This window comes from Apiospora phragmitis (genome assembly GCF_038363925.1).
Source record: "Apiospora phragmitis strain CBS 135458 chromosome Unknown utg000001l:1.0-2902119.0:1.0-2906034.0, whole genome shotgun sequence".
Taxonomy (NCBI): Eukaryota; Fungi; Ascomycota; class Sordariomycetes; order Amphisphaeriales; family Apiosporaceae; genus Apiospora; species Apiospora phragmitis.
In genome coordinates this window covers 2,607,452-2,620,218 of record NW_027117399.1, presented here as the reverse complement: position 1 = coordinate 2,620,218, position 12,767 = coordinate 2,607,452, and the positions used below count along the sequence as shown (strand labels likewise).

The window sequence follows — 12,767 nt, the reverse complement described above, 5'->3', positions numbered from 1 at the left end:
TAGTTTGCCCCCTGATTTGTCTATATTTTACTGACCCACATGGGCAAAGTACTTCCACTGCGCCTTCTGTCACGTCTACGAAGACTGCGGAAGGCCCTAGGCCGGCCTCCTCGTCATGGGCTCCTTGATCAACTCCATGATGCCCGGTTCGGTGATGGCGCGGATGGTGGGCCGACTCGCGGTACAGGTTACGATGTTACACGAATGACCGGCCATGCAGAAGTTGGCGTTTAGATGCGCGCGGCCTTTGAGGTCAACCAAGAAGTTCCGCAGCGAGGATCGCAACAATCGTCTCCCTGGCCCCGGACCCGGAGAAGCAGAGGGGGCAACGGCTTGGCGGAGCTGAAAACTAATGCCTGTCGGTTCGTAATGCTATGCAAGGTAACATTGAACATGTAGTGCCAAGATATTTGATGCAAATGTATTCGACGTAGTCACCTGGCAGGGACATCTCCCCAATCAGGCACTGCCACAACGTAAAAGTCGATCTATGGCTGCTTGGTGCATGTCTGGATGGCCCTCGTGTAGTAGAACCGTATGCAGTGCTCAAGCAGGTTGAGAAGGATGTGCAACTTGACCCCCAACAGCCCGGGTCTCGCACGGCAGCAAAGCCCCCCTGTCCCATGTCCATGCCAAAGGCTAACGGGCATAGCGATCTGCGGCTGGGACCGAGATGTCTCAGATCATCGACCGTGGCGGCTGGTGACTACCTGGAGTCTGGACAATCGTTGCCCACCGCACACCAGAGAGAGATCGCTCTGTTTTATGTCGGCATATGCTGCACGCCCGTACTTCCACCCCGGGGCTCGTGATTGGCCGGCTGCAGACTAAATTAGGGCACGCCCCCTGTAGCGCTACTGTATCTAGGGTCAAGGAATGGCCCAAAGATCGGCATGGGCCGGACAATTGGCGTCAATCGGCCAGCCCATGTCTCGGACAAACCCCTCCCCGGGAGGGAGATGCATCAAAATGATGGCAATGGCGTATTCCGATCGTGGATCTACCATAGAACGAAAAACATATATTTAAAGGCACGCGGGTGAACACGGGGGTCAATTAGCTTTCACCCACATAATAGTTGTCGGCAAGTTTCGACAAGAAAACAATGAAAATGATGTACCGCCAGCTGGCCGCTTTGATCCAGACCGCAGCTGTACGACCCAATCTCAACCTCTGGCCATCTGGTCCCATTTTCATCGAGATAAAGTGAGCTAACAGCTAGAATAGGTCGTTGCGGCCCTGACGGACGACCCTTGCCTCTCGGCCGTGTCTTGGTCCGACCCCCGCGTCGACCTCTTCGGCGTCGCCGCGGACGCGTCCATCTGGCACAAGTTCTACACCGGCCACGACTGGCAACCCGTCAGCAAGTTCGAGTACCTCCCATCCCACGCCAAGGCTGCCCCTCGGTGACCTCGTGGGGCGAGGGCCGCCTCGACATCGTCTACGTCAACGGCTCCGGCTTTGGCGGCCATGTGATGCACAAGTACTTCGGCGGCGGCCAGTGGGGCCCCTCGTGGGAGGGCGCCGACGACCTAGGCGGCCAGCATGACCACATCGAGGCCGTCTCGTCCCTGTCCTGGGGCAAGGACCGTCTCGACATCGTGGGGCGCACCAAGAACGGCTCGTACGTGCACAAGGCCTGGACGGGCCATGACTGGTTCCCCGCGGGCGACAAATGGGAGGACTTTGGCGGCGAGTTCTTCAGCGACCCCGCCCTCGTGTCCTGGGCCGAGGGCCGCCTCGACGTCATCGGCCTGGCCGCCAACGCGTCGCTGATGCACAAGTACTACCAGGGCGGCGAGTGGTCGGCGTGGGAGGACCTGGGCGGGCCCGGTTTCATCGGCAACCCGCGCGCGACGTCGTGGGGCCCGGACCGCATGGACTTCTGGGCCATTGACTCATCCGAGGGCTCCCTGCACCACCTCTACTGGGACGGGCAGGGGTACGCTGCGGAATGGGAGAATCTGGGCGGCGAGTTCACCGACACGCCCCGCGTCGTGCACTGGAAGCCTGACCACGTCGACACCGTGGGCAAGAGCCTCGACGACGGCAAGCTGCGCATCAAGAACTTTGACGATGGGAGTTGGAACCCGTCGGTGGAGGAGTGGTGGACTCTGGCCGGGCCGTTCGTGTCGGAGCCGGCGCTGATTGCGAAGAACGGCACGGGTAAGTTCCCTTTTGTTTCGACGCGGCATTGCTATCTTCTGTTGTTTTCGTCTTTATCTGCCCTGCTAACTCTTATGCAAGCCTTCCTATACATTTTCGGCATCGACGAGGATGATGATGTGCGCATGCAGATCTGGTCGGGCACGGGATGGGAGCCGGGTGCGGATCAGACCTGGTCCATTGGGGAGTACTCCAAATCCAACGACGAGGGGATTTCCCAGGAGGCTCCAGAGCAGCATGTTCTCCAGGGAGTTGAGCTTTAGGATAGTTGAGTGTATTGTGTTGCTTAGCTACGCATATCATGTTGAGCAACCACTGTATTACGAAAATTCAAATTTTGTTCATTAGAATAAAATAAAATGCAATCCGACCATAGGAAGAGATTGAGTTCGCGCCATCACGAGCCCTTACTATCCTGTGGCCCTTTCCACATTCCCTAGTAGCTGTCATAGTGATCGCTTCGTTACTTCCGTTGTCATTTCGTTACTTCCGTTATCATTAGTCATACTTCTTTGAGCCCAGATATCATACTAATGAAATATTGCTACAGCAACCATTCCCGTCACCAACTATATCCAGCCATGTAGATAAGGACGGGCAGTTGTTCAAACCTCGAAAGGCACTGCTGTTTGTCGACCGATGAACTTATTCGTGATTTCCAGGTTGATGGATGGTGGTAAAGAATGGTAAGACAAAGGGATCGAAGCATCGGTAACCCCGTCTTCGACAAACTGGTTGAATAGGCGGAGCTCGTCAATAAGTCGTAGCACCGTATAGAGCTTGGGATGTCTACTGTGCTCCTCATGCCCGGTGGTGCGGAGATATGCTGATATTCTCTCCAAGTCCGCAGCACTGTAAGACTGCTTCGATCCATCGAAGTGGCTTTCGAAGAGCTCGGCTGGGTCCATGCTGGGTGGAGGGTGGTACGGCCGTGCTGTCCCTGCTCTACCGCCTCCGCCGCCGCCGACGTTTGGTACCCGCTCATCCGTTCCTCCTCTGTCGCTAGCTTCAGAATCATTATCTGGGAAAGCTGCTAGTTTGTCCACGAGAACTTGCTTCCTGGCATCAAACTCGTCTCGAATCTGATCTAGCCAAGAAACCATCTCGTTGATCTCCTTTTTCAAGAGACGAGGTCTGGACGTCCGGCTTGCTGTGGGCGGCTCTCTTTGATACTTCGGGGCAGGATCGACCGGAGATTGGCTGCTGCGTGCTTGCGTGCCTCTGTCTTCTTGTAGATCTCGCTGGATACTGTTCAGTACTTGCAGCCTGGAGTGGTATCCGTCCCATGAAGCATCTTCGTTCGCTTCCATCCAGATCCGCATCTTTTGAAGTGTCTCCGGCAAGTCAGATATCCTCTCCCTAACCATTTCATAGTTCATGGTAAGCAATTCAGACAGATCATAGATCTTCCAATCTACTGCGACTCTCAGGTCAACCCTCTGGGCTTCTGCTTCGTCGGCACTCCTGTACCTCGCCTCGTTGGTTATTGACTGCCGGAGGCATTGCTCGGACATTCGGTTCCCCAGGAACATCGACATGGTTTTCTTGTTCTCGCGGTTCTTTCCAGGCACTGTCACCGTTGCCTTGACTTGGAAGCCAGGTTTGGCATTCAGCTTGACTTTGAGGCGAATCACCTCCGGCCCAGGCAGCGGTAGTATTGAATCAAGGTCAAGTGTGCCTACGAGCTCGTTCCTCGACGCTAGTGACCCTTCACCCTCGTAGAAGTCTACGGCTCTTGTGCCAGGTGATAGGTCACTGGCAGGTTTTGCTGCCTTGCCCTGTATAGTGCTGAGTGACAAGGAGAAGACCGACTCCTTTCTAGTAATCATCATCGAGTTCTTGAGCAATATTGTGTCGACAAACTGCACTTGAGTGCCGGCCCCCAAAGTCCCGACCCCTAAGCTCTTTGGGAGGACGGATAGTAGGAGGGAGCCATCAGTACGACTATTCGACTTGTCACCCACCTTGATAGAAGAACCGATAGCGAGTCCGCAGACTTGAGCCTCTTCGGTGTCTAGGAATCTGTCGAGATCTTTGTATTCGAAATAGTCGGACAGCACTTTCCGGAACTGCAGCATTCTCGAACAGCCACCGAGTGGAAATACGTACTTGACCTCGGACGTGGTGACCCCTGCGTCGTCCATGGCTTGGTCCAGGGTCTGCCGCATCTTTTTAATTAGTCCCACGCTGATAGACTCGAAGTCCTGCCTGGTCAATTGATGGAAGAAGTCACGACCCTCGCACAAAGCTTCGAGGTGAATCTCTGTCGACTGAGCAGACGAGAGATGGCAAATGGCCTGCTCGCACGCGCTCCTCAACCGCCGAATGGCGCGGTTGTTCTTGGTGATGTCCTTGTTCCACATCGACTTGACTTTCTCGGCGAAATGACGGACCAAGGTTTTGAGGAAATCCTCGCCCCCCAGCCCCAGATCACCGGCGACCGACACGACTTCGTTGACGCCCTCTTCGGAAGACATGACACTGACGCTGAACCCGCCCGCTCCCACGTCGGCAATGACGTACGAGTACATCTCTTCCTCGGGCCTCTCGATGCCCAAGACGTAGGATGCGCAGGTCGGGCTGGGCAGTAGCTCGATCACCTCCAGGCCGGCAATAGCGGCGGCATCGCGGACGGCGTCGTACTTGCGGATACCGAAATCTGCGGGCACGCTTATTTGGACCTCCTTGACGGTGGAATGGAGATACGCTTCGGCATTCTGCTTGGCCTTGGACAATATCATAGCCAGGACCTCCTCCGGCGTAAAGCGCACCTCCCGTCCCGAGGTAGCGGACTTGTATAAACGGCGTGCCATCGCCTACCACTTGAAATGGCAGATAGTTCAGGTGGTCTTGCAGCCCGGGGTCTTTTAAGTCTCTCCCGATCAAGCGCAAAACATTGAAGACTGTGTTCTCTGGGTTCCTGATGGCTTGTTTTCTTGCAGCTTCCCCGAAGAACCTCTGCTTGTCGCCGAACGAGACGTAGGACGGCATGCTCTGCAAGCCGTCATCGTCTAGGATGATCTCGAAGCTGTCATTGTGGTAAACGGCGACCCGGGTATTGGCGGTCCCGAGATCAATCCCAACACCGAAAGTAGCCATACTGTCGCTTAGTATGATTGAAGACAAGTCTTGTTCCAATTGCTCCGTTTGGCTTGGCCCAGAGCCTTGTCATACAAACGGCTGTTGTATTCGGCTTTTGGTCGGTTGTCTACCAAATAGGCGACTTGCAGAATCGAGTGCTTTTCTCTTCAGTCATTGACGGACCTGGACGCCGGAGGTATCCAGTGTGGATCTTGACTCCAAGGTGACAGGAAAAGATGCGGCTATATGGGTTGAGTTTGAATATCTGATGGTAGCTTGCTCGTTATACCTTCATTTCTGTCTGGCTTACCTGGCATTCAAAAAAAAGAGCAGAAGACTTGTTGCTTTCGACGCGGGGCCCCATGTGAGCTTTAATTGTAGTGTATGCTGTTTGCACCTACCAATCGCTGCGACATACATTATCTGCCGAGCCTTGAGCGATCGGGAGAGTGCATGTATAGGGAATATTACCCTGCATGTCAGCCTGCAGATATCCTCGTGAGGGGTAGCAGAATCATCTCCTGGGAGCCTCATTGTCAACCTTGGCCAACAAAGTCCCTCGGGGAGGTGCGGGACACTTTGGCCCCCACGATCCAAATGCAACACCGAGATGCTGGAGTTGGGTGAGGCGCAGTGGGAGGTGTTGCAATGATATAGTAATGGTGGGACTGCATTCCGGTGGCTGGGTGGCAGTGCACACTGCATTACTACAGGGTGAGTGACGCCACTATTCTACCAGGAGCTGCACAGCCAGAAGTGGCTGCTGACATCAGCATCCCTCCCCTTGATTGCATATTTCAGAGCTCATCCACCCACTCCAAAGCAACAGAAGACTAAAAAAACCGATGAGTGTGATTTGGGGAGCGTGATTTGTAGTGGCTAAGTACATACAGGCCTCGCTAACCAGTGAAAGCTTCAACCGCAAAATCTCCACCGGATTCATACGTGGTGGCTTCAGGACAATTCTCTCTCACTCCTGCTATCTAAACACAGAGCTGGCCATACTAGGACCAGTTTAGTAGATATTATGGTGCCGATGAGCTGCCAACAAGAACTTGACTCTCAGCCTTTATTACAGGTGGAGGACACAAACCAAAGTTCCCGGGCAACGGCGAGAGAACGTGATAATAAATGAACAAATTTCACTCGTTTGAAGCGTGTACCAGTGGGTGTATGAATAGTTGTAGCTGCTGACGGAACTTGTACATGTGTCGAGTACACGATAAGCATTAACAGCATCGTATGTTCCAAACAATATTACACAGTATGAGAACACATGATATGAATAAATCAACCTATACTGTGTTATAACTAAGGCTGTTAATGCACCAACCGAAACCACTATGATTGGCAACTAACTAACCATACAGCCTTGGTGAGCCACTAACTTAGAGCCTTTTAATGTATTACATTAATTAACTAAGAGATTACCTTAGTGAGCCACCAGTGGTTTAAGTGTATTAAGTTAATGTAAAGCTTTTTTTTATTAAATTTATTTATATATCGTGATGATTTTTAATGTTATTATTTTATACTAACCGGTAAGTTGAACTAAAAGCCGCCCCTTATTAAAATATAATATTATAATCCCTATTATTAATATTAATACTTTATTCGTTATAAACGCATACTTTTACACCTTGCTTATATTTAATAAACATTATTATTAATACTAACGTTAACACTATGCCTCGCTACTACTAAGTCGATTAAATTAAACCTTTAATCGCTACCGAATCGTAAACGTAAGCCTTCCTCGATAAATACCTTAGCTAGATCTTAACGATCACGATTAGGCCGCGTAAAGCCTAGGTTTAAAAGTTTAGATTTAACTTTTAATCTAGTAATAAAAGATGTTAACGTACCTTATAAGCGAGCTGCGTACTTTTAATTAACTTTTCTCTTTTAATAAGTATAGAATTAAAAAATAAAGAAAAAAGGTTTAATTTAATGCTTTAAGCGTTTTAAAATAACTCGAAATTAAGTGTACGAAAAGTTATAGCGATATATTATATCTTAAAGTCGACGTTATGTAACCGACGACGCGGAATTTAATTACGATTCGAAATCTCTATAAACTCTTAAAAGCTTTTTAATTTTAAAAAGGAATTAATTATTCGATATATTATTAATTTAAATACGCGATCGTTTTTTTCTCGGTTAAATAATGTTAGAACAGCCACTCCAGGGGCTTCCAGCACCTTTTAAAAAGGGCGTCACGTGCGTGCGACGTACGGATCATTAGCCCCTCGTATGAGAAGGTGAGCGCTGGCGGCTTCCTACTAATTAATAAATAGAGGAGATAAATAAAATATAAGTATCGTTTTAATTTTTACGTAGCGTACGTACGTATTAAAAAGCTTATTTAATATTAATTAATAATTATACGAGGTAATTATAAATTAATAAAAGTGAAGAGACGGTTTTACGCTAATATATAAGCAGGGCGACCGTATTAAATAGTTTAAAAGGATTCTTAAATCCTTAGGAAAAGTAAAGCTACCTCTTTCGTACGAAGTCTAAATCTTATCTCTTTTAAAGCGAATATCGAAAAAAAGAAACTAGGTTATAGTACGGTCGGAAAACTAATTAAACTATATATTATTTTATATTTAAAAATAACGTTATATAAACTAATTAAACGATACTTTAATAATAGCGTTTACCCCTAACACTTTTTAACCGGGCTAGGACCTTAATATTAAATAACCTAAAGTCTTTTAAATATTCGAGCCATCTAAAGTACTTAAAGACGAACCCGAGATTATATATAAAGAAGCTATAACGACCACGAGAATAAAACTCGGGGTCTAGAAGGTAAATACCGACCTCGAGAAATAGGACGACGAGCCGGACCTAACGTCACCTGAAGCGACGAAAAAGGAATTAACGATATACGCCGTACGATGCCTTTACGATTATTACTTTTTTAAAATCACGAAAAATACCTTTACGAAATAATTCGCTTACGATTTTATTAAATAAATAGAAGAGGTATTTAAAAATATTAATCGTATATTCTTAAAAACTCTCTTTATATACTTAAAAGAGAACGGAATTAATACCCCTAACGATAATATAATAATTAAGAAATTAATAGAGCTTATTATATACCGACGTATCCTGTCGCTTAAACCGGAATAACGACGCCGACCCCCGACCGTTTAAAAAAAGAGTATTATATAGAACTTAATAAAACAACCGGCCGAAAATTATATAATAAAGTAAGAAACGCGGGAAACTTATACGGCATAACCGGCCGTATAATTAAACCCCGATTACCGGTATCTTTTTTTCCCGGTTATATATCCCGGTATACCCGGTATTAAAGCCTTTTAAGATATCGTTCTCTTCCCCGCTTTTAATTAAATATTTAACGTTAATATATAAGCGTTTAACCCGGTATATATTATTATATATAATATTTTATTAATTCGAATTATTTATAATAAAAAAGTAAATAACTTTAAAATCGTCCTATTTTTTAAAATATAGAAGAAAACTAATAATTATACCGGCGTATTATACAATATTTTTACCGATAAAATACAACTTTTTATCGGGACCTACCGCCGATTAAATATTTCGAAAAATTAGTATTACGCGATTTTTCTAAATATCCTAGCTAGCCGTGCGGTAAACTTTTATTTAAACTATATCGGCTTAGATAAAAAATAAGACTAAATATATACCGATTTCGATAAATATTTTAATAACTCGGTAACCTATGTTTAATATTATACGGATTAAACAAATATTATATTTGTATAATTAAAAATAAAAAACCTCGAGAAATCGTTTTTAAAAGTTTTGGAGATATTATTTAATAAGTTAACCCGCGTATAACGAGCTTTCGGAATAGAATTCTAAAAGAAAAGCACCTCTATACTTTTGTTATACGAGCTTGCCGAGGAGTTCCTGAGCTCGAACCGGCCTTTATCCACCGGTAGTTAACGTACGAGGGTCTATTCTCTAACCTCTAAGCCTCGTTAAGTATTACGATAGACCGAAAGATAATAACCGGCTATTTAACGGAAGGATTACCGCCAGAAATAGCCTTTAAAGCGTATATAATTAATAAACGTTTTATTAATAACCGTACGAGAGGGAATAAGCCGTTTTATAATAATAAACCTTTTTATAAAAGTAAACCGGCATTCTTTAATAATCGGAACTAATAAATAATAATACCGTTCTAATTTAAATTAATATATAGAAATAAGCCGTTTTAAAAAAAAATATGCCGAGTTTATTAAAAATAGGGATATTAATCGATAAATTATTCGTTTAAACAGTAATCTCGGGTACAAACCTAATACCTTTAAGTATACGAGGCTATCGGATAGAGTCTTTTCGTATTAAAAAAATACGAGATATTTATATAGGATTAGAAAAAACCGTAAAAAGACTTTAACGACGAGGAAAAACTACGATTATATTAATCTAAAAGATATACGGTAAGGAATTATTTATTTAATAAACGTTACGTTCTTTTACCGGCTTATAAAAGAGGATATTTATTTTTTAAAACCTACCGTATAAACGGATTAATTTAATTTAAACGGCTAGTATAGCCAGGTATACCAGGGTGAACTCTAGGATACCAGTGCCGTACAGCTCTCGATAATGGGCAAGCTTTAAGCCGAAGCCTATGTACGAGAGAACCCGGATACTTAAATTAATTAGACTCTCGGATCGGCCGAGATTAAATTCGGTAACTTATTTTTAATATTATCGATCGGTATTTTTAACGTATAAAACTAGTTAAAAACGACGAAATATTATATTTTCGAGACCTAAAATTTTTTTTTTATTATTATTATACGATACCGATAAATTTAAAACGTATTATAATAATATTTTTAATATTATTATACGAGTTAATAAAAAAATACTTTTAATTATTAAGAAATAAGGATATCCGTTCTTTAATATTAATCGTATAGAAGCGACGGTACACTTTATTAAAGCATAGTTTCGATACCTCTACCGTCGGTTCAAACATCCCCGCACGGAGAGGCTATATAACCTTTTAAAGAATACTAGCTACGATAACGTCGAGACTTCCGTCCTCGACGAAATCTAGAAATTCTGCTCTTAATATTAAACGTACGACCCGGTATTACGGCGGTTTAAATTCTTATTTTAAAACTCGTACGATTTTAATTATAAGATCGTTATTAATATCGTATATATTAACGGATAAAACGTACTATACATTATTAATATTAATATATCCTTTTAAGTAGTTATATTCCTAAAATTATTTAATATATAAAATATTTAAAATACGCTTTATAAATACTAGATATACGTTTATTAAAACCTTCCGAATAATATCTCGCATAACCCGGAACCTATTTTTAAAGGGAATTCCGGGATTATATACAAATAATAAGAATTATATATAAATAAATACTAATCGAAGCTTATTAAGTAATAAAAAAGATCAAAAAAGCGCACATTCCGCTCCGCCGAGCGTATAATATCTTATAAAAAGAGTTAAATAACCGTACAAACCTAAAAACGGTTTTTTAAATAACGGTAAAAGCTTTAAATAATATTACCGGCCCGGATAGGCTCGTCCCGACACTTTTTATCTTTAAAATATATCCCCGAATTAATACGAGTTCGCCTCCGTCGCCGGAAATCCAGGCGAGAGCGGAGGCTATACAAAAAGCGATAAAGATATTACGAAAGATCTAGGCAGAGGTTAATATTAACCGAGCTCTAAATACCCGGAACGGACCGTATATTTATAATATTTTTATATTCCCGCTCCGTACGGAGGTTCTTATATAATAAAAGAAAGGAAGATAAACCGGACCGTATTTAATCACCGTAATCGAAAACCGTATAGTTCGAGTTAATATATTAGACGGCCCGAAGGAGTTCTAAGTTATTTAAATTAAGCCATATTTCCGGGAACTTAAAAAACTTATAAAAAATACGGAAAGCGAGGATAATATTATTTTTAAAATAAAGAATAATATTATTTCCGAAATAAAGGACGTTATTATTATAAAATAGCCCGAAGCTCCCGCGTAATAAGGTCGGGGCTAACCCCGAAAGTATTTATTTCCGCATAACTCCTAACGGTATTCCTTATTTAGAAAGAACGTAAAAACTACGACCTAGCCGTTAAGCTTTAGAAAAATAATATAATTACGGCTTCCGAAACCTCTTTTTAAAAATCGGATATAAAAAAAATAAATAACCTCGCCGTATAAAGGGTATTCGAGTTCGTTTAATTCGACTTAAAGGCTTATAATAATTATTAGATTTTTAAAACCCGGCTCGTATAAGAAATTAAAAGGAAGAATATTAAACCGTACGAGAAATCCAGGCTCGTTATTTAAAAATACGAAGATATAGAAAAAGAGAAAATCCTTACTTAATCGTTAATAATTTAAAAAATAAACTAAAGGTTAGTACTCGTATTAAGACCGACCTTATCCGGGACCTCGGAGCCTATAAGGAACTACGGAATATTATTTAAACGTATATTTAATCGCATAATAAGCTTACCCGTATAATATACGCGAAACTTTTAAAGGAACTCGAGTTTTAATACCTTAAAAAAACGCTCTTATAAATCGTATTACTATTATACGGCTTAATAAAATCCGGACTATATTAATTTAAAACGTACTACGAATATTATATATAAAACTTAAGAATAACGGTTTTTATATACGACCCTTATTTATTCTTTATAAACGACGGCCCGAAGATTTTCGAAATTATTATTATATAAATTAATAATACTTTTAGTTTCGTTATAAGCCCTTTTTTAAAAAAAGAAAATAAAAAACAAATAAAAGTAGTGTTTTATATAAAGCCGAAAAAGACCTTAATAAAAAATACGCCCGTAAAATTTAATAAAAGTAAAATCTTATTAAAAACGTACAATATCCTTTTTTAATAAAAAGGATAAATTAAATAGCTTTAACTTATAAATTTAAAAATTATCGACCAGGATTAATAATATATCTCTTAGCGTACGAGAAGGGCGTATATCGTTTTAATCTATTAATTAAAAGTAGCGTATAACCTATCGGTCGTAGCTTAAATATAAGCTTTTAAAAACGAAAATATCGAGTATTTAAACGCTTAAATCGTTTAATAAATCGAGAACTCGATACGAAAACTCCAGTATATCTTTTTTAATTTTTAATATATAAAAATATATATTTTTATTAACGGCTCGTTCGTAAATAATAAAGATTTAATTTCTTAACTTAGGTACCTTATTATGCTCGGCTAAGAGACCGAGCGTACGAAAAACCGATTCGAAATTTAAAGTAATATTATTTATTAGAGCTCGATAAAATATAAAAAAATTATTCGAAATATACTCGTTAATAAACTATACGGGATAATTTCCGGCGTCGATAGCGGTATCGTATTAAATACAACGCTTAAAAAGATTATATAAAACCTAGGATTTTAAGAAATTCTAATAATTTTTTATATAGACTCGAGGTTTTTATACAAGTACTTAGTAAAGCTTAATATAA

At 42.2% G+C, this 12,767-nt stretch overlaps 3 protein-coding genes across 3 annotated transcripts; 2 read left to right on the top strand and 1 right to left on the bottom strand.

The window, feature by feature from the left end:
• Positions 1 to 1,111: 1,111 nt before the first annotated feature.
• PG994_000798 (uncharacterized protein) lies at positions 1,112 to 1,410 on the top strand (the record flags this gene model as incomplete). Its single annotated transcript, XM_066852207.1, has 2 exons — positions 1,112 to 1,153; positions 1,228 to 1,410. 2 exons carry the CDS (start codon positions 1,112 to 1,114, stop codon positions 1,408 to 1,410), a joined length of 225 nt encoding a protein of 74 aa, XP_066722839.1.
• Positions 1,411 to 1,475: 65 nt separating this feature from the next.
• On the top strand, positions 1,476 to 2,429 carry PG994_000797 (uncharacterized protein; the record flags this gene model as incomplete). Its single annotated transcript, XM_066852206.1, has 1 exon — positions 1,476 to 2,429. One exon carries the CDS (start codon positions 1,476 to 1,478, stop codon positions 2,427 to 2,429), a length of 954 nt encoding a protein of 317 aa, XP_066722838.1.
• Positions 2,430 to 2,771: 342 nt separating this feature from the next.
• On the bottom strand, positions 2,772 to 4,979 carry PG994_000796 (uncharacterized protein; the record flags this gene model as incomplete). Its single annotated transcript, XM_066852205.1, has 1 exon — positions 2,772 to 4,979. One exon carries the CDS (start codon positions 4,977 to 4,979, stop codon positions 2,772 to 2,774), a length of 2,208 nt encoding a protein of 735 aa, XP_066722837.1.
• Positions 4,980 to 12,767: the final 7,788 nt, after the last annotated feature.